Raw genomic sequence first — 26,736 nt, 5'->3', positions numbered from 1 at the left:
AATTTTAATAGATTGGTGAAGCACAACTTCCTTTCACAAAAGCCACCTTGACTCCTCCCCAACAAATCCTGTTCCTGGATGTATCTGATCATTCTGTGCTATAGTTTAACCAGTTGGCCCGGTACTGCAGGCAGGCTTACCAGCCTGTAGTTGCCAGGATCGCCTACAGACCCCTTGTTAAAAGCGGGCGTTACATTATCTGCCCTCCAGCCCCCGGTACAGAGGTACTGCTTCCAGCCACGGGTTTCATACCACACCGAGTAGCTCTGCAGCTTCACAGCGGACATAGTCCAGAGCCGGCCACAGGTGACCAGCCTGCGCTCGGCCCCTGTGGCCAGCGGGGCTGCTGGCAGCGACTCCCGCCGCACTGTGCAGGGGCCCGGCCCGCGCGGCCCCGAGAAGGGCAGCTCCGCGCGGGGCTGGGGCGAGTCACCGCGCTGCCCTGGAGCCCCCGCCCCTCCTGTCAGGGCGCAGCGGGCTGGGCGGGCGGCAGTAGACCGCCGGCTCCCGCTCCCACCGCGCCAAGGCCCGCGGAGCCGCCCCCTCGCCACACCGCGATGCTGCCCGGGCCGGCTCCGGCCCGCAGCTCCGCTCCCGCTGCCCAGCCCGCCTACCTGGGGCCCGCACTCACCGCGCGGCTCCCACGATGGCGGCGGCACCGAGCGCGGCCTGAACCCACTGAGCCGCCTTCCCCCGCGCTCCCCGCCCCGCCCGGGCACGCCCATCCCCCCGTGGCACGCCGGGAAAGCGAGTCCTGCCGCAGCCAATAAACAGCCCCGGCTGGGAGCGCGCGGACTACCATTCCCGGCGTGCCACGCGTCACGGCCGCCCACCGACTCCCAGCTTGAATGAAAGGCAGCGAAACAACATTCTGCCGTTAGCGCCCTTTAGCCGCAGAGCGTTGTGGGATAGTGGCGGAGCGGGGCGCTGTTGGTTTCCTTTACCTCAAAACTCCGCTCTTGGCGGGACTCGGCCTAGCCCGGCAGCCGCTTGGGGACAGCGCGGGGTCAGCTGCTCTGCGGGGCCAGGGGTCCCCGTGGAGGGCCTGGCCTGGCTTGGCTGCCCCGCTCTCCTTCGGGGTGGGGCTCAGCTGTCAGCGCCGCCGGCTCCAGCGCTGCCGTACAGGGAGCAGCCGCTCTGGCGGGGCCGGGGCCGGGGCCGGGGCCTAAGAACAGTCTGTCCCCGGTCCCCCTTCCCTTCTGCCCCCTGAGCCCGCACACCCTGATCCGCGGCACTGCCTCCCTCTCTTCCAGCAGCGGCATCACCCTCGCCTTGCAAACCGCTGTACACTCACCCGCCTCCGCGAGGCCCCTGCTCTCTCCGCCCCTCCTCCCTGCTCTCTTCTAGTGGCTCTTGAGTCTTGGCGTCACACCTTCCCTCATGCTGCCTTTCGCTGGGACACGCTCCCATTTCTACTTGGCCAAGCAGCCTCTAATATCTCCTTCAGCTCTCTCCTTAAACCCCATCTTCTTCTTCTTCTTCCAGGGGGAAGTGACATCATCTACCACGGTGGTGCTGGTGGCATAGGTTCTCTGCCTCCTAAAATCCATGCACCCCAAAGAAACTAGTCCATTAGTTGCCTAATGGCCACTCCTAAATGGAGGCAAAGACTAGAGAGCTATTTTGTCAAGAAAATTCATCCCAGACTGGAGGGGAAGACATAGTGGTGCCTAATCTTAGAAGGGCAGAAAAAGAAATGGAAAAATACCAACCAAACAGTTAAACAAAGGAACTTTTGCAAGAATTCAAAGCAATGGAAACTGATTTTCTTACTAAATGCCTGGCTGTTAAGAAAAAGAAGAGAGAGCTGATTTTGATGATAGGATAAGGACTTCTGATGTGGGAGTCATGAGAAAGTGGACACAGCGGTCCATCTGCAGTTGTGAGTGAAGCAAGAGGTAAGGAGAAAGGAGGGAAACGGTGCAGATGAAGAATGTTAGAATCAAACGGAGCCTCAGAAAGTGTGGAAAAGAGAAAACTTGTTTTATTGCTCCAAAGTATTCTTAAAGACTTGCTAAATTTAAACTTAGCAAAAGCTGCAGTGGCCCACTGAGCCCTTTTCTCCCCTCCTGCAGTGGGAAGCTATCCTGTAGACATAATAGTGCAGTGATGCTATTTCAACAGAAAGAGGTAATCATGAAAAAGGTGAGAGAATAAAAATGTCCATACAAGAACATAGTCTGATGTTTCTAGACCTCTTGGCCATGAGTGAGCCAAATGAAGGAATTGGGTAAAGTTATTAAATCAATCTGAAAAATTAACAGATGTGATTTTCCCCATAAAGCTCACCTAACTTTCAAAACAAGAGTTATATTGAAAAATCTGAAAAAGAAATACTCCCTGGGAATGGCAAGTGAAGAAACAATGAGACTGGAAGGGGCAAGGTATTCCTCTGGTAAATAATGAAGCCCCAAAGGAGAAGAATCCTAAAGCGGGGCAGGGGAAGTATGAACCAACACAACTCCACTGGAAACGTGCACAATCCAGTAAAGTGGCAGACAGCCACTAATGACACATAACAGAGAGGGTTTATAAGAAGGGTTTATAATTATAAGGAAATGAAGAATGCAGAAACAGGTATTTAGAGCTGTGAGGTTCAGGATTTTGAGAAATAATCCAGCCACTGTCTTGGACCTCATGCAAGGAGTGGTCAGAGCTCCCCCAGCCTCCAGGCAGCATAAGGGCCATGAAACCATGGTTTAAGCCCTGAAGATTCCCAGCTTTCCACAGGTCATCCCAGGAGGCTTCTACCTGACTCCTGTTGCAGTGACCGCTACTGGGATGAGACTTTTTCTTTTGTGCTCATGAGTTCTGCCTCCCAGAGCAGTTGGCTGGACAGAGGCAGGACTGCGGCTGAAAGCTGAGGAAGCTAGGGTGCTGCTGGAGTGGGAGAGACAAAAGGAATGGAGCCACAGTGCAGTATTGAATGCAGCAGGCAGCTTCCCTCAGTAAATTCCCAGGCTTGTTAGTGGGCGTCTTTCCCCCTGAAAACATAATCGCATCCCCTGACAATCCCTTGGCTCCTCACAGCTTAGAGCTGGTGACTGCAGGTGGCTGATGCCATCCTTGGGCTGGAAGCCTGGATGAGCAGTGACCTGGGCAGCCAATTTCCTGTTTCTCTCCCTCTGGCTGGGCCACAGGCCCATTCTTCGGATGAAAGGGGGCTCTGTGCTCTCTCCCTGGGCTTTCCCCACAGATCTGCCAAGTCACTAGTTTTTAGATGGAGAGTCCATCAATCTGGTCAACCTGTGGAACTTGTTTTCAGGAGATGTTGTGAAGATCAAAACTATAAGGGGGTTAAAATAAATTAGATAAGTTTACAGAGGATAGGTCTATCAATGGCTGTTAGCCAAGATGGTCAGGGACCCAACCCCATGCTCTGGGTGTCCCTAAACCTCTGACTGCCAGATGCTGGGACTGGATGATAGGTGATGTATCACTCAGGGATTGCCTGTTCTGTTCTTTACCTGTGTAGCACCTGGCATTGGCCACTCTTGGAGTACAGAATCCTAGGCTAGATGGACCATTGATCTGACCCAGTATGGCCATTCTTATGTTCCCCCTCCAGCTCTACTGCCATGTCGAGCTTTCTGGCTGCCCAACTGAGCTGTGTTCTGTGCCTTGCACCTACTGCTGCAGGGAAGGAAGGAAGCACAACTATCAGCAGCAAGCAAAGATAATCCTTTCTCCACCAGCCCTGACTGCAGGGGGCTGTATATCATGGGTAGGGCTCCCTCTCCCTGACTGGTCAGAAGCTGCAGCTGCCTTCCACTCCATGGAGGGCAGTGCTTTCAGGGGGAAAGAAGAACCCGTCAGCTATTGAGAGGAGCGGAGCTCCAGGAGCTGTTTTGTTTGAAGATTTTGTGAGGAGGGGCAGAGTACTGATTGTGTGAGGGGCTGAATGCTGGGTGGCTTGTGGAGGGAGGAGAGAGTTGCATTGTGGGGATGTTTTGCTTCTGGGAAAACTGTTCAGACATTTCAGAGTAACAGCCGTGTTCGTCTGTATTCGCAAAAAGAAAAGGAGTACTTGTGGTACCTTAGAGACTAACCAATTTATTTGAGCATAAACTTTCGTGAGCTACAGCTCACTTCATCGGATGCATACTGTAGCTCACGAAAGCTTATGCTCAAATAAATTGTTTAGTCTCTAAGGTGCCACAAGTACTCCTTTTCTTTTTGTTCAGACATTGTCTCCCAAATGGTTTCTAGGCACAGGCAGATCTCGTTGCCCTTCAATTTCCAGTCCAATCTGTGGGCTGGGAGTTGCTGCTGCAGCTGGCTGGGCTGGGCTCCAGCCCTTTGATGTGAGGGAGAACAGGGGCAGCAGCAGCAGCTGCTGCTTCCTGGTTCTGTATTAATAGTGGTAGTAGCAGAGGTATTCTCCAAAATGAGATCCAGATGGGAGACCCATTGTGCTGGGTGCTGTATAAACACACTCAAGAGACAATGACTACCCTGGCGAGTTTACATAAGAATATAAGAATGGCCATACTGGGTTAGACAACTGGTCCATTTAGCCCAGTATCCTGTATTCCAACAGTGGCTGGTGCCAGTTGCTTCAAAAGGAATGAACAAAACAGTACAGAGTGGTAGCTGTGTTAGTGTGTATCAGCAAAAACAACGAGGAGTCCTTGTGGCACCTTAGAGACTAACACATTTATTTGGGCATAAGCTTTCCTGGGCTAGAACCCACTTCATGCATGGAGTGGAAAATACAATAGCAGGTATATTTATACATAATACATGAAAAAATGGGAGTTGCCTTACCAGGTGGGGGGGGGTCAGTCTAACGAGACAATTAAATTATCAGTAGAATACCAAGGTAGGAAAAATCGCTTTTGTAGTGGTAATGAGGGTGGCCCATTTCAAACAGTTGGGAAGAAGGTGTGAGTAACAGTAGGGGAACATTAGTATGGTAAAATTAGGTTTTGTAATGACTCATCCACTCCCAGTCTTTATTCAGGCCTAACTTGATGGTGTCCAGTTTGCAAATTAATTCCAGTTCTGCAGTTTCAAGTTGGGAATCTGTTTTTGAAGTTTTTTTGTTGAAGAATTGCCACTTTTAAGTCTGTTTATTGAATGATCAGGGAGGCTGAAGTGTTCTCCTACTGGTTTTTGAATGTTGTAATTCCTAATGTCAAATTTGGGTCTATTTATTCTTTTGCGTAGAGACTGTCCAGTTTGGCCAACCCTCTGTAGTTCAGTCAGAGCTTTAGGAACATCCATAGCATCGTGTTGCATCCCTGACCATCTTAGCTAATAGCCATCGATTACATTATCCTTCATTAACTTATCTAATTCTTATTTAATTTTTTGAATTCGGTTATATCTTTTGTGTTCACAACATCCCCTTGCAACAAGTTTCACAAGTTCACTGCATTGTGTGAAAAAGTACTTCCTTATGTTTGTTTTAAACCTGCTGCCTATTCATTTCATTGGATGACTCCTGGTTCTTGTTTTATGAGAAAAGGTAAATAACACTTCTGTATTCACTTTCTCCACACCAGTCATGATTGTATAGTCCTTTATCATATCCCCCCTCAGTCATCTCTCTTCTGAACTGCGGTCAAGAGGAAGCTGTTCCATTCCCCTAATCATTTTTCTTGCCCTTACTATTTCCAATTCTAATATATCTTTTTTGAGATGAGGTGACCAGAACTGCACACAGTATTCGAGGTGTGGGCATATCATGGGTTTATATAGTGGCATTATTATATTTTCTGTCTTGTTATTGATCCCTAACCTAATAGTTCTTAATGTTGGGTTTTTGGTTTTTTGTTTTTGTTTTTTTTTTTGACTGCTGCTGCACATTGAGCAGATGTTTTCAGAAAACTATCCACGATGATTCCGGAATGTCTTTCATGAGTGATAAAAGCTAACTTAGACTCCATCATTTTATATGTATAGTTGGGTTTATGTTTCCCAATGTGCATTACTTTGCATTTATCAACACTGAATTTCATCTCCTGTTTTCTTGCCCAGTCACCCAGTTTTGTGAGATCCCTTTGTAACCCTTCACAGTCTGCTTTGGATGTAACTCTCTCATCAGCTCTCAATTGTGCAGAATTCTCATGAGTCAAGGCCATCTCCATTGTGAAAACTTCTGTATCTCTCTGATGCAGCAAAACCCAGAGAAATCTCCCCTGCAGGAGAGCCTCAATGGTGAGACTTTGGATTAATGCAAGTTAGTCTGTCTGGTGTACGTGGCCAGGATGGAAGTGTGGTGGGGGCAGGGGAAAGCCAAGGCAATGGAGATCACAGCCTGGATGCTATCTAGGCAGGGCCACCATAGATCTGACCTTGCTGGGGCCTTGTTGAAAAGGAGGATTGTGCTTACTCCATGGCTGAGCTCTGAAAAAGCCAGCTGAGCGAGCCCTTGAGAGCAGGCTGAGCCCACTGCAGCTGGTGCAGCTCTGAGGGCAGCTTTACATGCAGGCTCCTGAGGCTGCTCTGACAAAGGGCCCAAAGCAGAATTTTCAGCAAAATGCTAACATTTTTCCTATAGAGGATTTCGAAGGTTCTCAGGGACAGCAGAGGAGTGGAGGCACTCGCTGGCCAAAAGCAGTGCACTGGGACTGATGGTGCAGAACAACACGATGGTCAGCAGGGGGAGTCTGGATCCAAGGGGAACAGAATTTGATAGCAGAGCTGCCTCCAAAGCTAAATAGATGGAATTATCCTGCAGTGCAGGACATGGCAGCAGCTACCCGGCCTCTGGAAAGGACTGGAGCCATCTTATCTCTCCCTACTTATGCAGCAGTTAAGTGGCCTGTGGGAGTCTAATTCTTCCTCCTCTGCCCAGGGTAGAATGGGTCACACAGGTCCAACAATGCCACTTCCAGCTCCACTATCCCAGATCCATGCTGCTCCATAACATTGATTCAAAAAGGGTGGAAGGAAAGGACCTCCTCAGAAGCCCCCATTTGTTTGTGTATCTCATTGCATGTGCAGGAGCAGTTCAGCCTTCAGCAAACACTCCTCCGGCTCCTGCAGAAAAATGGGAACCATCCCTGTTCTGTGCAGAGGCAGTTGGGAGAACTTGGTGGGGCAGGGAAGAGCAACAAGGTTGGTTTGGGGACTTGCCCCAGTGCATCTGTTGCGGCCAGGGAGGAAGCTCTCTAGGTGTGGCCCCAGGCCATACTTACCTGTGGAGCAGGATGTAGAGCTGGAAGGCACCCCAGTACACAAGGCAGGGCAAGGAAGACTCGCTAGTAACCTTTTAAGAGGAACGAGATTCCAGAAAACAAACAATAGGTAATGCAGACAACCCAGGAAATAGCCCCATCACAGCCTTTCTCAGGATGACACCAGCCCTGATGCCCGCCTCCCTCACTGGTCACAGTCTGGTGTCCTGTGCCTGCGATAACATTAGCTCTCATGGGAGTCTCCTGCATCTGCACAACAACCCTACTTGGTCCCATGGATTCTGCTATGGTTCCAGTGCCCACCCCATCAGGAGTTCTTGTCACTGAGCTGAGGCAGGTGCTCTTCAAGGAGGAACCAGAGGTTCAGAAACTGCAAGGGGGTGGGGGGGGCTGGAAGGGAAACTGGGTGCAAACCTGGAATGGAAGGATTTCCAGCAGAGGAAATTTGAGAAACCCACTGAAAACTAGTTTGGGAAGAGCTCTGAGAAATATCCTGCAGGGAACAATGCTGTAGTGGCTGGGAGGTTGCTGGCTAGCGGTATGTTGTAATCTCTTCCCTCTCCAGCCTAATCCCTGCATGGGGCAATACTTGTTTTTAAAACCAAAATGGGGTTAAGCAAGGTTTGAGAACAAGCTCCCAAGAGGCTTTAGACAAAATAAAAAGCAAAGATCAGCATTGAAGAGATATTTGTGCACTGGAACTGTAAATGTGATGGATTAAAGCAGTACTTTCTCCTTGCTGTGGGTCTGGTTGGTAATTTACCCCTTTGCTTTCTGGCCCTTATGGGTGAACTCACAGATGCAGGCTCCTAGGTGCTTATTCACTTCCCTTGCTCACAGCAGACTGATTGTAGCTACTATGCTTGAGACTCCTCAAAACTGAGGAATTGTTCTTTCAGTATGCATCACCTTGCACTTGTCTTCAGGGAGAGGTCTGGGCAATTGCTCTTTAATAAATGCTCCCCTAAGAGATGTCTGATTGAACTGTGTGTTCCTCCACACCTGTCAGCTTTTCCCCAGCCCTTAGTGTAAAAACTTCTCTATTACCTTTTTAGTTTTACAGGCTGGCAATCTGGTTCTGTTTTGGTTTAGGTGGAGCCCATCTTTCTGTGTATGCGCCTCCTTTCCCAAGATTCTCCAGTTCCTAATTAACCTAAATCCCGCCCTCCCAATATCATTGTCTCATCGAGCATGAGACTCCACAGTTCTGCCTAACTGTGCAAGAAACTGGAAGCATTTCAGAGACTACTGCCGTGGAGGTCCAGGACTTGAATCCCTTTCCTAACAGCCTAAATTTGGCCTCCAGGACCTCTCTCACTGCTACCATAAGTGTAGGTGCACAAGAGGTACCTGGGCTTATGCCAGCATTGCTTGCCTATCTTTTATTTTCAAAAGGAAAACTGCTACTAGAACTGAACATAGCACAGGAATATAGTGAGCCAAGCCTAAGGTGCTGTTTTACAGAGCTACTGCATTACCCTCGCCCACTTACCTTCATTTTGGAGAAGTTATAGGGAAAGTAAATGTAATAAGGCAAAATCTAAAAGCAACAGCCAGTTTTGCATCTTTCTTTCACTGTTCTTTACAAATGATTCCAGGGAACTAGTTTAGGAATTTGTGGATACCACTGCCAAAAAAAATCCTCTACAAAATTGAGCATTGAGTTTTAATTGCAGATTTGAAGAGCCCAAAGGGTAATGTGCCAGTAAGTGAAAATAATTTCTCTCAGTACAGTGGCATTTGCAAGACTGTTCGCGTGCTCCCTGAACTGAAAACCAATCCCCAAGAAAACAGGAGCACTCCTATCCTCAATTTCAATATGACAGACAGTGCTGTGTGATGAACAACCTCAGCCCCAACACAGAATCCAGCTGAGTAAGAGACGCAGCTATTGAGCACATTAGGAAGTGGCACTGAAGCCCTGTTTGAACTCTCAGCAGAAGGGTAAGTGCAACCAAAAGGCATGAAGGCAGGTGTGCATTCAGGGGAAACCTAATCTGAACTGGAAAACATGGGCTCTATATATTTGCAACAGTGGGAACCAATAATAAAAGGTCCTCCAGGCAGTAGAAGTATTTGAGAAAGAAACGTGTCAAGTTACAATAGATAAACTTTGAGAAACCTAGTACAGGACTGAGGCTGCAGGTGTCCCACCTCCATTCCCAGCTTTCCTTAGAACCTCTCTGGAGGTAATGCTTACCTTCTCCCACAAAGGTACTATGAGGCTACAGTCAGTGTGTAAGGCAGTGAGACACCTCATCTATGATATGCTCTGAAAGTACTAATTGTGGTGAGACTGTGTTACATAGGATTAGATCAGATTCAACAAGTCAGTTGTTACACTCATGATGTTTGGAAGGGCACCTCAGTCTGTATTAAAGTGCACAGTGCCAAGTTGTGGTTTAGACTAGGACACTTTGCAGATACGAACTAGACCTCTGGTATTGTAAAGACAGGCCCTCAGGGCACCATTCATACATTATACAGCACTGAAATAGGAAACATAACAAAACAAAATAGACTTTATTAAAATTAGGCATGTTAGCACCTCAGTGTAACCTGGAGAAATGGAACAGTCCAGCAGTTAACCAGTCCAGCACTCCAAATAGCTGAACGTCCTGAAGTGCATTACAATGGTAGAAAAGTACCATGACTATTACAACACGCACATTCTAAACACTCTCAGGCAGCTAGGAGGCACAAATAGTCTCATTTATAATATGCAAGAAAAAGAGACGTGCTGCCTATTGTCTTGATGGAAGTATAGCTATCAAAGTGAGATCGATTGACCATGTTACATGAGTTAAATCCGACACAGTGTAGCAAGCAAGTTTGCCAGTCCTTCCCCCATGAAAACTTGATGCAGTTGTGACTTGCACTGAAGTCTGCACATTAGGTAGCTGCAGTCTGAGCCAGGTATCAGATTGGAAAAATAAATTAAAAATGAAATTATACATATTTTTAGTACATGAATAGATCTCTCATCTTCCTGATCAACCAGCCAAGTCAATAGACAAGAGAACTGACCCACTCATCATAGTATCAGCTGCACCTACTGAAGTCCAGCTTAGCTGTCTGGATACTGAATGGCAGCTGGGCATATGCCCACTCCTGTAAATCACCCATGCAGCCTTCAGACTCAGTAATGCCAGCTACGGGGACAGACTGAACTGGACAGTTGGCCAGCTAAAAGTTAGTCAGTGTTACAAAGATTTCAGTACTTCCCAACTAAAGATGATTTGTACATTTAGAAAAGGTGTATAAAATCTAGTAAAATCTGCAGCCCAATCCACTCTGGAGTGTAATGTACTCTAATTACAAGAGAAAGATCTTAAAATCCCAAACCTGTAGTTAATCAATTTAACTCCCCCCCACACTTGGCCGAAACACAGAGTCCGGGCATTTTCTGATGTAATTATAGGGCACGCTTTTGGTGAATTGTTCTTTCCTAAAGCATATCACTGTTCAAATGCAAAGCATTAAATATAAGCATCAAGGTGGAGCCATTCAGATGTATCAGACCCCCAGGAGCACTGAGTTACCAATTTCACTGGCTTTCTAATAATAATCTGAAAGTTACTGGAAGCTCAATCCAAGCTGTGGTAGTGTCACCTCTCTCCCCCCACAATTTTTCTGGACAGTTTTGTTTTATTGTCCGTGAAAAGTGGGGGACTAACACTGGCTAGTTCCAGAGACAGTGCAAGAATCCCATATGGATGGGTTATAATGCTCCTCAATCCTGGAGCAATGCCAGGATATAATCCAAACCTAGTTGTGCCAAGTAGATTACAAGCAAGCAACAAGGATTTGCAGAGTCACTGGAGACTAAACTCATTTCACTTGTGATCTAAGCCAAAATGTCAACCAAGGTCTTTGTGAAAAAGCTAGGGTTTTAAAGCCCAGTATGCCTCTTAGTTATATTTGAGGAGTCAAATGTTTAAGCCAATGAGACAAACTGTAGCTACTGAATGCGAACAAGGAATGAAGCCAGTATACCAGATCAGAATAATCCTTGTCATTGTCAAGAGCATCAAGGCATCTGTAAATCTGTAACAACTACAGGTGTAATGAAAAGAGAAAGCAATGACTACACCATACAGTAGCACTCTTTAGTTTGAAGGGATTCTTTCACACGTGAAATGGCAGTCTCTAATGGCATCAGTAATTTACTGAAGAAACATCAGCCTGACAGGGCTTCTAAAGCTTTCTCATGTCTTTGCTTAAGGAGGCCAAACAGAACACTGGTTTTCACTTCTACGGAGGACACTACACCAGTCATGGTTTTAAACATGCTTTGGCAGGGAGCAGCATGACTGCTACCCAAGTTAACGTTGTACCAAGTTTCGTCCGGTCGCTGATGCTCATCGCCCTACATCCACTTAGTGGTAACATGGGTCCCTTCTAGAAAAGTTTTGCAAATGCTGTCACAACGCAGGGACAGCTCCTCCTGAACCAGCAGCACGGGGAGACCTAGCGCTGAGAGGGCACTGGCTGCCACCTACATTCGAAGCATGGTGTCATGGACACCCACCAGGACCTGGGGCTGGAAATGCAGTGGGCAGCCAGTGTCCCCTCCCCTCTCCAGTACCCAGTGGTGCTCAGGTGGGTGGAGCTGGCACAGCCAGGATGGAGAGAACGGAGCCCTGGTGATGGCTCCCATGAAGAGGCTGGCAGTCAATGAGTTTATCCCCCCGTGACCCTGCACAGGCTGCGTGGGCTTGTCCGTGGGCGGGCACCGGGGCCGTGATCCGCAGGCGGGGCCGGGCAGCTCACGGGCTGGGCCGCCAGGACCCCGCAGGCCGGGGATGTCGGGCTCTCAGAGGCCGGGCCGCTTGCGGGCCCCGGCGCTGGCGGCGTGCAGCAGCCGGTCCTTCTCGCGGATCTCCTCGCGGAGCTGGGCCTCGGCCAGGCGCAGGCGGCGGATGCTGCCCTTCATCTCCTTCATCTTCACCTGCAGCAGGGCGATGATGTCCCGCTGCTCGTTCAGCTTGCGCAGCAGCTCCTCGGCCGTGGTGCCCGACGACAGCGAGTACGAGTGGTCCGCGGGGCCGCCCTCGGCCGCGCCCTCCTCGCCCGCCAGCCGCGCCGGCGCCTCAGGCCCGCCGAGCTCCACCTGCACCGTCAGGTCGATGGGCTTCACGTCCTCGGCGCCGGGCGGGGCCGGGCCGGGCTGCGGCTCGGCGGGCAGCGCCAAGAGCAGCGCGGGCGCGGCGGGCGGCGGGGCGGGGCGGGCGCGGCGGGCGCGGGCCCCCTTGCGCTCGTTGACGCCGCGCAGCGGGAAGATGGTGGGCACGCGCACCAGGTAGGACTTGCGGCCGCCCGGGAAGTGCTCGCTGCACACGCGGTGGCCCGTGGTGGGCTGGAAGGTGCTGAAGCAGCCGCTGACGCCGGCGCGCGAGACGTTCTTCAGCCAGAGGCGCCGCAGCTCGGGGTCCTTGGGGAAGGTGTAGAAGTGCAGCGCCTTGTCGCGGTGCGAGTTGTTGTAGCAGCCCGGCACGCAGCACGTGAAGCCCGGCATGGCCCCGCCGGCCGGCCGCGGCCGAGAGCGCCCCGGGAGGGACTACAGCTCCCACAAGGCCGCCGCGCCCGCCGCCCCAGCGCCGCCCGCCGCCGCGGAACCGGAACTACCCGCCCCACAGTGCCGCGCGCCGGACTGCCCGCCCCACAGTGCACCGCGCCGACACTGCGCCGGACTGCCCGCCCCACAGTGCACCGCGCCGGACCGCCCGCCCCACAGTGCACCGCGCCGGACCGCCCGCTCTGCAGTGCACCGCGCCGACACTGCGCCGGACCGCCCGCTCTGCAGTGCACCGCGCCGACACTGCGCCGGACCGCCCGCCCCACAGTGCACCGCGCCGGACCGCCCGCTCTGCAGTGCAGCGCGCCGACACTGCGCCGGACTGCCCGCCCCACAATGCAGCGCGCCGGACCGCCCGCCCCACAGTGCACCGCGCCGACACTGCGCCGGACTGCCCGCCCCACAGTGCACCGCGCCGGACCGCCCGCTCTGCAGTGCACCGCGCCGACACTGCGCCGGACTGCCCGCCCCACAGTGCACCGCGCCGGACCGCCCGCCCCACAGTGCACCGCGCCGACACTGCGCCGGACTGCCCGCCCCACAGTGCACCGCGCCGGACCGCCCGCTCTGCAGTGCACCGCGCCGACACTGCGCCGGACTGCCCGCCCCACAATGCAGCGCGCCTAGACTGCCCGCCCCACAGTGCACCGCGCCGGACCGCCCGCCCCACAGTGCACCGCGCCTACGGGGCGCCCAACTCCCCGCCCCACAGTGCACCGCGCCGGACTGCCCGCCCCACAATGCACCGCGCCTAGACTGCACCGCTTACCCCCAATGCACCGCACCGTACTGCCCGCCCCACAATGCACCGCGCTGGGAGCGCGCCGGACGGTCCGCCCCACAATGCACCGCGCCGGACTGCCCGCCCCACAATGCACCGCGCCGGGAACGCGCCGGACGGTCCGCCCCACAATGCACCGCGCCGGACTGCCCACTCCACGGTGCAGCGCGCCTACACTGCGCTGGACTGCCCTCCCCACAATGCACCGCGCCGGGAGCGCGCCGGACTGCCCACTCCACGGTGCAGCGCGCCTACACTGCGCTGGACTGCCCGCCCCACAATGCACCGCGCCTAGACTGCCCGCCTCACAGTGCAGCGCGCCGGGAGGGACAACAGCTCCCGCAAGGCCGCCCCGTGCCCGCCGCCGCGGAACCGGAACTACCCGCCCCACAGTGCAGCGCGCCGGGAGAGCACCGGACTGCCTGCCCCACAATGCACCACGCCGGGCGGCCTGCGCCACAATGCACCGCGCCTAGACTGCGCAGGACTGCTTACCCCACAATGCACCGCGCCGGAGTGCCCGCCCCACAGTGCACCGCGCCTACAGTGCGCCGAGCCTGCCCGCCCCACAGTACACCGCGCCTAGACTGCGCAGGACTGCTTACCCCACAATGCACCGCGCCGCACTGCCCGCCCCACAGTGCACCGCGCCGGAGTGCCTGTCCCGCAGTGCTCCGCGCCTACAGTGCGCCGAGCCTGCCCGCCCCACAATACACCGCAGCGGGACTTCCCCGAACTGACGGCCCCGCAATCCACCGTGAGGGGATCGGCACGGATTGCCCGCCCCACAGTGCGGAGGGCAGGGACTGCCCGATCCACAATGCCCCGGGCCCGGACCCCCACAGCCAAGAAACTGCCTGCCCCACAATGCACTGTCGCTGAGATGAGACCCTGTGGAAGTACAGAAGATAAATACTGGTGTCATAGGGGCATATGTGTGAGAGAGACAGGCAGGCCCAGTGGTTGGGGTTCAGGTCCCTGCTCTCCTAGAGAGTCCCTGTGTGATGCCATGCCATTCAAACTGTGCCTCAGTTTCCCATTGGTAAGATGGGGGGTGATGTTGCACCTGCTGTGTTGTAGAGAACTGCTAAGACTAAATAAACCTTAAAAGAAAAGGAGTACTTGTGGCGATGAAGTGAGCTGTAGCTCACGAAATCTTATGCTCAAATACATTTGTTAGTTTCTAAGGTGCCACAAGTATTCTTTTTCTTTTTGCGGATACAGACTAACACGGCTGCTACTCTGAAACCTGTCATGAAATAAATGTTGTGAGCCACTCAGATACTGCAGTGATGGGATGTAAACATTCCAGAACAAATTGGACGTAGAGTCACAACACACCAGGCAACTATGCAACTCACCTGCTGTACTGCATCGAAGGACTTCCATTCATAACCCACAATGCACTGCATCCCTGAAACTCCCTTCCTGAGCGGGAGCTAGGCAGGCAGCTGAGCTACATAACCCACATTGGCCAGGGCGTGAAAGACAGGTGCAATCTGGCAGTACAAACCACCTCCCCTTTATCCAAGCATCCTGGTCCTAGGGGTGGGGCAGCATTCCCCAGAGCTCAACAGGGACAAAGACAGTGGGCAACCCAGTCCCACAGTATACCTTGTCCATTCAGATCTATGCCTCCCACTGCACCCACATATAAAAATGTTTCCCAGAGAGTGCACCTTGCCCAAACAGAACTACATTTCTCTGGAAGTACTATGCTTTTTGGAATTGTTGGCAAGTGGAATGTGTCTCTGACAAAGCAATGCAGAAGGTTTACAAACAGACTACTAAGTGTTTCATAGTCTCATAGTAAAGCATAGGAAAATGCAGAGAAGCCTGTGCTCTGCAAAATAGTTCTTTATCATTTGCACCCATTATTTGAGTTCTGTCTTTTCTAAACAGACCTGTGCTCTGTTTGCTGAGGAAGATATATACCTTAAACTGTGTAGACCTTTAACAACACATGGTGGAGTTCCAGAGGAGGAGTACAAAGGAATTGGTTTAATTTTTCTTAAGTAAGGCTCAGCTTCCAAAACTTTGAGAAACACTGCACCTAGTTTTAGAGTTCAGATGATCCCCATGTCCTAACATAAAATGCCTGGGCTGGGATGTATGGTGACCCTTGTGGACAGAGCCGGCTCCAGGCACCAGTGTTCCAAGCAGGTGCCTGGGGCGGCAGTCCGTGTGTTGTTAAGGCGGCCTGGTTTTTTTTCGCCACAGGGGCAATGCGGTGGCAGCTTGTATCTTCACAGTCCTGCGGTGGCAATTCAGTGGCAGCCGCCTTCTTTGGCTGCTTGCGGCGGCAATTCAGCAGCAGCTCCCTTCTTCAGGTGGCAATTCGGCACACTGCTTGGGGCGGCAAAAAGCGTAGAGCCGGCCCTGCCTGTGGATTAACTTCCCTCCCTCTTCCTCAATGATTTCCCCATACCTTTTGTTTCTGTTCTTGAAAGTGAACTTTTAAAAATGGCATGAGTGTGATTGTCTCTCCCAGATCAAATATATCCTATTTACAAGAAAACGAATTTGTTTTCTAAGTACCATCCATGCAAACTTACTGACATAGGTGATCCGTGTGGGGCTAGTCTGAAACCAAGTGTAGAGAGGTGTAAAGTGCAGAAGTAGGGCTCAGAGCCCCTGAAATGTCAGCACTTTCAGTAGTGGTGCTGTTGTGGGTCCCCCAAACACAAGTGGAGAGATCCAAACTACAGATGTGAACTCCAGAAGAACAGCAGGAGAGGCTAGGCCAAAGAAGCTGGGTCCCCCCCAAAGTGGGTGGGCGATTTTTTTGCTCTACCTAATTACTTAGCTTGGAGGGGGCAGGTGTCCGTGTTTGAGGCAGCTTGCACCCACCCCCGAGTCACATTGTGGGGGAGGGCAAGCTAAAAGCTCGAGAGAGGCTGCCCTGCCGCGGGGCTAGAACTACCACTCCCAGCAGACACCGCATGGCGTCAGGAACTACCGCTCCCAGCAGTCACCGCGCGGTGGGCCTGGTCGGGAGTTCTCGCGAGGTTTCGCTTGAATCGGCAGGCGGGAGGAAGAGCTGCCCGCTGCCGTTGGGCAGGGCTGGGCTCGCGCGGGGGGAACCGAACTCGGAGCTTCGCACCTCCCCTTGGGGCGTGAGGAACCCGGCGAGTAGGTATCGGGGCCGCCATCCCCAGAGCGGTGGGGGCGGCTGGAGGGGAGCACTAGTGCCGACGGGGGCGCTCTGAGGGAACCCCTGGTGCCCGCGAGGGGGGCTCAGTCCCCAGGCTCAGCTATGGGGGATGGGGCGGAGGGAACCATTAGCGCTTACGAGGGGCGCTCTGCCCCCAAACCGAGCCACGGGGGGGGGGGAGGCGTCCTCGGGGGGCCACCTCCCCCTCCCATGACTGCGCCCGGTGGCAAAGACCGCCCCTCCCCCCCCCCCCCCAGCTGTGTAAGGCTGGGCCCCATTGCTCTGTCCAGCTTTTTACTCCCCTGGTCTATTGCAGCTTGTAGAGCCTGCATCAGCCCCCAGACCCCCAGGCCCTCTTTGGGGCAGCGCTTCCATGATACCCCACCGCCCTGAGCCTGTCCCCACCCTGCTACCCCACCGCCCTGAGCCTGTCCCCACCCTGCTACCCCACCGCCCTGAGCCTGTCCCCACCCTGCTCACTGAACAGCGTGTGCTTGCCTGTGTGTTTTTGCAGCATGTCTGACACCAGGACTTCCCCCAGGACCAGGAGCTCTACCGGAGTCGGTCAGCAGGCTGGGGCGGCATCTCCCTCGATGGCCCTGCGCCATAAAATGAAACAGAGGGTCCAGCAGTCCGTGGGGAGAAAGGTACCATTTGCTCCTCTGATGCTTTGATATCACCTTGGGATTTTCTGACTCTGAACCTATACGTACCTACATAGAAACCAAAAATCTGATGATAAAACAATCTTCAGTCTAGCAGACAAAATATAACAAGATCCAATGTATGGAAGAAGTTAGACAAATTCAGACATGAAATAAAGTGCAGATTTTTAACTGTGAGGGTAATTAATTATTGGAACAACTTACCAAGGATGGTGGTGGATTCTCCACTATTGGAAACTTTCTAAATTAAGACTTGATCTCCTTCTACAGGATCTGCTCTAGTTCAAGCAGGAATTAATTCTGGGAAGTTCTATGCCTGTGTTGAACAGGACCTCAGACTAGATTATCATAATGCTCCCTTGTAGCCTTAGAACCTGTGCAATGGAGCATAACTGAGTTCACACAGTGGAGCTGTAAGACATAAGTCTGTTTGCCTGCCTGAGGTAGCATTCAGGTGGTGGACTGTCTGGTTTTTAATACAAGTAGTTAAATGGTTTAAATGAGTACAGATGATTTGAAACAGGGTTTTCAGCTCTCTTCCATTTTTTTTCAGTAGGAGACTGATCAGTCACACCAGCTAAGCAGTGTTTTGCTTTCCAAGATACATTATCTGATAGAAGCACAGTTCTGATTGTGCAATACTCTCTTTTTCCAGCAATAAAAACTCAACTACTTGATAATGCTGCTGCTGCATCACTTTCTTTGGTAATAGCAGAGTTCTTCAGTCTCTGCTTTGCAGATCTGCTCTCAAATATTCTGCCCTTCTTATTAATAATATTATTTCTACTGCCCTAGCACATTGAAATCAGGGTCCCATTGTGGTAGGCCCTGTACAAACATAAAGAGATGATCTCTGCCCTGAACAGCTTACAATGTCTAAGGCAAGAGACAACAGGTGGGTATTGCATACAGATGGGAGAGCAGTAGGAAACAATGTTTTTTGTACATTATTAACTAGTAAATGCTGGAGAGGCAGGAACTCAACAAAAAAAGTAAGTCCTACATGCCTGGATCTTCCCAATTTCACACCTTTAAGGAGAACAAAATACTTGAATCCATCATGTGGATTGGAGAGCAACATTTTTGGTCTCATTTAGCTGTTCAGCTTGATTGTGCTCTTTTATTTTTCAGATATGGCTTTTGTGGGGATGGGAGGGAGGTGGCTCATGAAATGGAGACACCCATTCATAATTAGAGCCATGCATAGTGTCTGTTTGTCTTTAGGTGATTTAGGACTGAAGACAGTCCATCATGGTAAAGTGAAATGCAAATGCTGCTAAAGAGCAAATGGAGGATGGTATTTTTTGGGAACCAAAGAGATAGGTAGTAGGATCTCTGATGTGAGGAAAATACTCCATACAACTGTGTGGTTGGAGGCTTTAGCTAGAATAACTTTCACCACAACACTTTTTCACCTAACACTTTTGCTTCTAAGGTTCAGGTTTGTTGCTGAAAATGAGAGCTTGAGTTGGCCGTCTTTGATTTCTCCTCTAGCACTTGTCTGATCCCAGGAGGCAAAGCATTTCTGACAAAACCTCCCTGTCAAAGAAGAGACCAACTATTCTCCCTGATCTTGATAATGATACGCCAAGGGTGGTGCTTAGAAGAATCATCCAGACCCGTAAGTCGAAAATCCTTCTCCAGGAAGGCAGACAGTGGTGAAACAATTCTTTAAAGGATATGGGGAATGGGAGTTGGTTTGTAATCTTTGATTACTCTGTTGCGCAGAGGAGGAATTCAGACCATTTTGTGATTCCCTCATACAAAAAGGTAGGTATCAGTGTATTGCAGCTGAAAGTGTCATGCAAGAAGTGTTCACTTTCAAGATAGTGTATGTTTCACCTTTGCAAACATGGAAGAGAATTTCTGCCACTCTATCTTTTAGTATCAGAACCACTGGACATGCATAGAAATGGTGCCTTAGCCTTTACAGCTGCACTAGAATTTTCTAAAAAAAATTTAAGGCTGTCAAGCAATTAAAAAAATTAATCCTGATTAATCACCCGATTAAACAATAATAGAATACCATTTATTTAAATATTTTGGATGATTTCTACATTTTCAAATATATTGATTTCAGTTACAACACAGAATACAAAGTGTACAGTGCTCACTTTATATTTTTATTACAAAAATTTGCACTGTAAGAAAGAAACAAAAGAAATCATATTTTTCAATTCACCTCATACAAGTACTGTAGTGCAATCTCTTTATCATAAAAATTGAACTTACAAACGTAGAATTGTTTAAAAAAAAAAAACCAAAAACTGTACTCGAAAACAGAACAATGTAAAACTTTAGAGCCTACAAGTTCACTCAATCTTACTACTTGTTCAGCCAATCACTCAGACAAACAAGTTTGAGTAGCAGCCATGTTAGTCTGTAATCGCAAAAAGAAAAGGAGTACTTGTGGCACCTATGAGGTGTATTGCACTACAGTACTTGTATAACGTGCCACAAGTACTCCTTTTCTTCAGACAAACAAGTTGGTTTACATTTGCAGGAGATAATGCTGCCTGCTTCTTGTTTACAATGTCACCTGAAAGTGAGAACACGTTTGCATGGCACTGTTTTAGCCAGTGTTGCAAGGTATTTATGTGCCAAATGCACTAGAGTCCTATGCCCCTTCATGCTTTGCCCACCATTCCAGAGAACATGCTGATGACGAGTTCTACTTGATAACGATCCAAAGCAGTGCGGACTGACGCATGTTCATTTTCGTCATCTGAATCAGATGTCACCAGCAGAAAGATTGATTTTCTTTTTTGGTGGTTCGGGTTCTGTCGTTTTTCACATCGGGCTGTGTTCTTTTAAGACTTCTGAAAACATGCTCCACACCTCATCCCTAATCTCAGATTTTGGAAGGCACTTCAGATTCTTAAACCTTGGGTCGAGTGTTGTATCTGTCTTTAGAAATCTCACATTGGTACTGTCAAGGTTCCTCCCCCACTCTGAACTCTAGGGTACAGATGTGGGGACCTGCATGAAAAACCTCCTAAGCTTATCTTTACCAGCTTAGGTCAAAACTTCCCCAAGGTACAAAATATTACACCCGTTATCCTTGGAATGGCCGCTACCACCACCAAACTAATACTGGTTACTGGGGAAGAGCTGTTTGGACGCGTCTTTCCCCCCAAAATACTTCCCCAAAACCTTGCACCCCACTTCCTGGACAAGGTTTGGTAAAAAGCCTCACCAATTTGCCTAGGTGACTACAGACCCAGACCCTTGGATCTTAAGAACAATGAACAATCCTCCCAACACTTGCACCCCCCCTTTCCTGGGAAATGTTGGATAAAAAGCCTCACCAATTTGCATAGGTGACCACAGACCCAAACCCTTGGATCTGAGAACAATGAAAAAGCATTCAGTTTTTACAAGAAGACTTTTAATAAAAAATAGAAGTAAATAGAAATAAAGAAATCCCCCCTGTAAAATCAGGATGGTAGATATCTTACAGGGTAATTAGATTCAAAAAACATAGAGAACCCCTCTAGGCAAAACCTTAAGTTACAAAAAAGATACACAGACAGAAATAGTTATTCTATTCAGCACAATGCTTTTCTCAGCCATTTAAAGAAATCATAATCTAACACATACCTAGCTAGATTACTTACTAAAAGTTCTAAGACTCCATTCCTGTTCTGTCCCTGGCAAGAAACAGCATACAGACAGACCCAGACCCTTTGTTCCTCTCCCTCCTCCCAGCTTTTGAAAGTATCTTGTCTCCTCATTGGTCATTTTGGTCAGGTGCCAGCGAGGTTACCTTTAGCTTCTTAACCCTTTACAGGTGAGAGGAGCTTTCCCCTGGCCAGGAGGGATTTCAAAGGGGTTTACCCTTCCCTTTATATTTATGACACGCCCCCCAAATCTCAGCTAGGGTGAAACACTGGCTGGGATTTCTTCCTGGAGCTCTAGGAAAACAGAGTTAATAAGACACATGCATCTCTAAATATACTACCAAGTACATAAAGACTAACAATATTTTTCACATCTCAAGGACGATTTTAACCAGTTGATTCTGGGAAACTTTCACGGGAGAGTGCATCAGCCACTTTGTTAGAAGCTCCTGAGATGTGTTGGACGTCAAAATCAAAATCTTGGAGAGCTAAACTCCACCGAAGAAGTTTTTTGTTAGTTTCCTTGACGGTGTGAAGCCACTTCAGTGCAACATGGTCGGTTTGCAGGTGGAAACGCCGTCCCCAAACATATGGGCGTAGCTTTTCCAGAGCGTAGACAATGGCGTAACATTCTTTTTCAGTGACTGACCAGTTGCTTTCCCTCTCAGACAGTTTTTTGCTGAGAAACACTACAGGGTGGAATTCTTGATCAGGTCCTTTCTGCATTAAAACTGCTCCCACACCACGCTCAGATGCATCTGTGGTTACTAGGAACGGTTTGTCAAAGTCTGGGGCCCTTAGTACAGGGTCAGACATGAGTGTCGCTTTAAGCTTGTTAAAGGCCTTCTGACACTTTCCGGTCCACTGAACAGCATTTGGCTGTTTCTTTTTGGTTAGGTCTGTCAGTGGGGCAGCGGTTTGGCTGTAGTGCGGTACAAATCGTCTGTAATAACCAGCCAAGCCTAAGAAGGATTGAACCTGTTTCTTTGACTTTGGGACAGGCCACTTTTGGATAGCATCCACTTTGGCCTGTAGGGGTCTGATAGTTCCTTGACCCACCTGGTGTCCAAGGTAAGTCACTCTGTTTAGGCCTATTTGCCACTTCTTAGCCTTAACAGTTAGTCCTGCCTCCCTTATGCGCTCAAGGACTTTTTGTAGATGTTCCAGGTGGTCTGCCCAGGAATCCGAAAATATGGCCACATCGTCAAGGTAGGCGACTGCATATTCTCCTAATCCCGCTAGGAGACCATCTACAAGTCTTTGGAAAGTGGCGGGTGCATTTCGCAGCCCGAAAGGGAGTACATTAAATTCATACAGCCCGAGATGTGTGATGAAGGCTGACCTTTCCTTGGCAGATTCATCTAGCGGTACCTGCCAGTACCCCTTGGTTAAGTCCAAGGTAGAGATGAACTGGGCCCGTCCCAGTTTCTCTAATAGTTCATCTGTGCGTGGCATTGGATAGTTGTCTGGGCGAGTTACAGCATTTAGCTTACGGTAGTCCACACAAAAACGTATTTCCCCATCTGGTTTGGGAACTAGAACCACTGGAGATGCCCATGCACTTTCAGAGGGGCGGATTACACCCATCTGTAACATATCCTGGATCTCCCGTTCTATAGCAGTTTTAGCTTGAGGAGACACCCGGTAAGGTTGGACCCTAATTGGGTGAGCATTACCTGTGTCAATGGAGTGGTATGCCCGTTCAGTCAGTCCTGGGGTGGCTGAGAATGTTGGCGCGTAGCTAGTGCACAGCTCCTGGATCTGCTGTCGCTGCATACGCCCAAGGGTCATGGAGAGGTTCACCTCTTCCACACCACCAGCACATTTCCCTTCGTAGTAAACACCTTCAGGCCACTCAGCGTCGTCTCCTCCCTGGGCTGTAAACTGACAAACCTTTAATTCTCTGGAATAAAAGGGCTTTAGAGAATTAATATGGTACACCTTAGGCTTCCGGTTGGAGGTGGGGAATGCTATGAGATAATTAACAGCTCCCAGGCGCTCCTGGACCATGAATGGCCCTTCCCACGATGCTTCCATTTTATGGGCCTGGAGCGCCTTTAAGACCATGACCTGGTCTCCTACTTTGAAGGAACGCTCTCTGGCATGTTTATCATACCAGGCTTTTTGCTCTTTTTGAGCATCCTGTAAGTTTTCTCTAGCAAGGGCTAAAGAGGTTCGGAGGGTGTTTTGTAGGTTGGTTACGAAGTCCAGAATGTTAGTTCCTGGAGACGGTGTAAATCCCTCCCATTGCTGCTTTACCAACTGCAATGGCCCCTTAACCTCACGGCCATATACAAGTTCAAATGGGGAAACCCCTAAACTGGGATGTGGTACAGCTCTGTAGGCAAAGAGCAACTGCTGCAACACTAGGTCCCAATCATTGGAGTGCTCATTTACAAATTTACGTATCATGGCCCCCAAAGTTCCATTAAACTTCTCCACCATGCCATTTGTTTGATGGTGGTAAGGAGTGGCAACCAAGTGATTTACCCCATGAGCTTCCCAAAGGTTTTTCATAGTTCCTGCCAGGAAATTAGTCCCTGCATCTGTGAGGATGTCGGAGGGCCAACCTACCCTGGCAAAAATGTCTGCTAGTGCCTGGCACATACTTTTAGCCCTGGTGTTGCTTAGAGCTACTGCTTCCGGCCATCGGGTGGCAAAATCCATGAAAGTCAGTATGTACTGCTTTCCTCTGGGTGTCTTTTTCGGAAAAGGACCCAGAATATCCACAGCTACTCGCTGAAATGGAACTTCAATGATGGGGAGTGGCTGGAGAGGGGCTTTGACCTGGTCTTGGGGTTTTCCCACTCTTTGGCACACCTCACAAGACTGGACATAGGTAGAAACATCCTTGCCCATTCCCTCCCAGTGGAATGACCCCCCCAAACGGTCTTTGGTCCTGTTCACCCCAGCATGGCCACTAAGGTGATCATGGGCTAAGCTCAAGAGCTTGGCCCGGTATTTAGTTGGAACTACCAACTGTCTCTGAGGATGCCAGTCTTCCTGGTGTCCACCAGAAAGAGTTTCCTTGTATAAAAGTCCTCCTTCTGTAACAAACCTGGATCGATTAGAAGAACTGAGAGGCGGTGGGTTAGAATCATAGAATATAAGGGTTGGAAGGGACCCCAGAAGGTCATCTAGTCCAACCCCCTGCTCAAAGCAGGACCAATTCCCAGTTAAATCATCCCAGCCAGGGCTTTGTCAAGCCTGACCTTAAAAACCTCTAAGGAAGGAGATTCTACCACCTCCCTAGGTAACGCATTCCAGTGTTTCACTACCCTCTTAGTGAAAAAGTTTTTCCTAATATCCAATCTAAACCTCCCCCACTGTAACTTGAGACCATTACTCCTCGTTCTGTCATCTGCTACCATTGAGAACAGTCTAGAGCCATCCTCTTTGGAACCCCCTTTCAGGTAGTTGAAAACAGCTATCAAATCCCCCCTCATTCTTCTCTTCTGCAGGCTAAACAATCCCAGCTCCCTCAGCCTCTCCTCATAACTCATATGTTCCAGACCCCTAATCATTTTTGTTGCCCTTCGCTGGACTCTCTCCAATTTATCCACATCCTTCTTGAAGTGTGGGGCCCAAAACTGGACACAGTACTCCAGATGAGGCCTCACCAATGTCGAATAGAGGGGAACGATCACGTCCCTCGATCTGCTCGCTATGCCCCTACTTATACATCCCAAAATGCCATTGGCCTTCTTGGCAACAAGGGCACACTGCTGACTCATATCCAGCTTCTCGTCCACTGTCACCCCTAGGTCCTTTTCCGCAGAACTGCTGCCTAGACATTCGGTCCCTAGTCTGTAGCTGTGCATTGGGTTCTTCCGTCCTAAGTGCAGGACCCTGCACTTATCCTTATTGAACCTCATCAGATTTCTTTTGGCCCAATCCTCCAATTTGTCTAGGTCCTTCTGTATCCTATCCCTCCCCTCCAGCGTATCTACCACTCCTCCCAGTTTAGTATCATCCGCAAATTTGCTGAGAGTGCAATCCACACCATCCTCCAGATCATTTATGAAGATATTGAACAAAACCGGCCCCAGGACCGACCCTTGGGGCACACCACTTGATACCGGCTGCCAACTAGACATGGAGCCATTGATCACTACCCGTTGAGCCCGACAATCTAGCCAGCTTTCTACCCACCTTGTAGTGCATTCATCCAGCCCATACTTCCTTAACTTGCTGACAAGAATACTGTGGGAGACCGTGTCAAAAGCTTTGCTAAAGTCAAGAAACAATACATCCGCTGCTTTCCCTTCATCCACAGAACCAGTAATCTCATCATAGAAGGCGATTAGATTAGTCAGGCATGACCTTCCCTTGGTGAATCCATGCTGGCTGTTCCTGATCACTTTCCTCTCATGTAAGTGCTTCAGGATTGATTCTTTGAGGACCTGCTCCATGATTTTTCCAGGGACTGAAGTGAGGCTGACTGGCCTGTAGTTCCCAGGATCCTCCTTCTTCCCTTTTTTAAAGATTGGCACTACATTAGCCTTTTTCCAGTCATCCGGGACTTCCCCGGTTCGCCACGAGTTTTCAAAGATAATGGCCAATGGCTCTGCAATCACAGCCGCCAGTTCCTTCAGCACTCTCGGATGCAACTCGTCCGGCCCCATGGACTTGTGCACGTCCAGCTTTTCTAAAAAGTCCCTAACCACCTCTATCTCCACAGAGGGCTGGCCATCTCTTCCCCATTTTGTGATGCCCAGCGTAGCAGTCTGGGAGCTGACCTTGTTAGTGAAAACAGAGGCAAAAAAAGCATTGAGTACATTAGCTTTTTCCACATCCTCTGTCACTAGTTTGCCTCCCTCATTCAGTAAGGGGCCCACACATTCCTTGGCTTTCTTCTTGTTGCCAACATACCTGAAGAAACCCTTCTTGTTACTCTTGACATCTCTGGCTAGCTGCAGCTCCAGGTGCGATTTGGCCCTCCTGATAACATTCCTACATGCCCTAGCAATATTTTTATACTCTTCCCTGGTCATATGTCCAACCTTCCACTTCTTGTAAGCTTCTTTTTTATGTTTAAGATCCGCTAAGATTTCACCATTAAAGGTTGCTCCGTGCCGCTGTCCAAGCTCTCTGGAGGCTTTCATCTGCTTCCTGTTCGGTCTGGAACTGTTCCCTTGATGCTGGAGACATCAGTTCCTCATGGGATTGTGGACCTAGGCTTGGTCCCTCTGGAAGCGATATAGGGGATGGAGCTGTTTCTGTTGACTGTGAACCGCTCTCCGCTGGTGCACTATGTTGGGATTCAGGCTCCGGCTGAGCCTCTTGGGTCGGGTTATCGGCTGCTGCCAGTTCAGGTTCGGTGGGGCCCTCTGTTGTTGAGGTTGCAAGTACTGGATTCAGTGCTGACACGGGGTCTGGTGTTGGTTGTTCGGCTGGTTCCGGTTCTGGGACTGGTTCCGTCTGGGTCTCTGGGACTGGATCCACTACTGCTGTTGCAGACATTGGCCTGGGGTCCAGGTCCATCACCTCTGACTGGGTCCTGATAGAAGTTTCCGGAACAGAGCTAGGCCTCACGGCTTGTTTAGCCTGGCTGCGGGTGACCATTCCCACCCTCTTGGCCTGCTTCACATGATTGGCCAAGTCTTCCCCCAACAGCATGGGGATGGGATGATAATCATAGACTGCAAAAGTCCACATTCCTGACCAGCCCTTGTACTGGACAGGCAACTTGGCTGTAGGCAAATTGAAAGAGTTGGACTTGAAGGGTTGAATCGTCACTTGGATCTCTGGGTTGATTAAATTGGGGTCCACTAAGGAAGCATGGATAGCTGA

The 26,736-nt window shown here is 50.2% G+C and overlaps 3 protein-coding genes across 7 annotated transcripts in view; 1 reads left to right on the top strand and 2 right to left on the bottom strand.

Annotated features, from left to right (window-relative positions):
* The window catches only part of NUTF2 (nuclear transport factor 2), a 51,865-nt gene extending 50,442 nt beyond the window's left edge, over positions 1-1,423 (bottom strand). Inside the window, exon 1 of one of the 4 annotated variants that reach the window (XM_048817168.2) lies at positions 1,295-1,423. The gene's annotated coding sequence lies outside the window, so the exon portion shown is untranslated. Of the gene's footprint in view, positions 1-614; positions 714-944; positions 1,040-1,294 lie in introns of those variants that run through there. The other 3 variants (XM_048817170.2, XM_048817167.1, XM_048817166.2) reach the window with 3 other exon arrangements.
* An 8,226-nt stretch (positions 1,424-9,649) lies between these two features.
* On the bottom strand, positions 9,650-12,808 carry THAP11 (THAP domain containing 11). The gene has a single exon (XM_048816483.2). It carries the CDS (start codon positions 12,661-12,663, stop codon positions 11,962-11,964), a length of 702 nt encoding a protein of 233 aa, XP_048672440.1. The 5' UTR covers positions 12,664-12,808; the 3' UTR covers positions 9,650-11,961.
* Positions 12,809-16,502: 3,694 nt separating this feature from the next.
* The window catches only part of CENPT (centromere protein T), a 46,583-nt gene continuing 36,349 nt past the window's right edge, over positions 16,503-26,736 (top strand). For both annotated transcript variants that reach the window (XM_048816476.2, XM_048816475.2), the window contains exons 1-3: positions 16,503-16,636; positions 17,173-17,305; positions 18,818-18,944. In XM_048816476.2, coding sequence (XP_048672433.2) covers positions 17,174-17,305; positions 18,818-18,944 — 259 coding nt within the window. In that variant the 5' untranslated portion in view covers positions 16,503-16,636; position 17,173. The remainder of the gene's footprint in view (positions 16,637-17,172; positions 17,306-18,817; positions 18,945-26,736) is intronic.

This window comes from Caretta caretta, chromosome 12 (assembly GCF_965140235.1).
Source record: "Caretta caretta isolate rCarCar2 chromosome 12, rCarCar1.hap1, whole genome shotgun sequence".
Classification (NCBI taxonomy): Eukaryota; Metazoa; Chordata; order Testudines; family Cheloniidae; genus Caretta; species Caretta caretta.
Note: the sequence above shows the minus strand (reverse complement) of the source record. Positions and strands in the feature narration are given on the sequence as shown.

Coding starts and splice junctions, on each gene's coding strand:
- THAP11 (XM_048816483.2), bottom strand. CDS start 12,663: ATGCCGGGCTTCACGTGCTGCGTGCCGGGCTGCTACAACAACTCGCAC.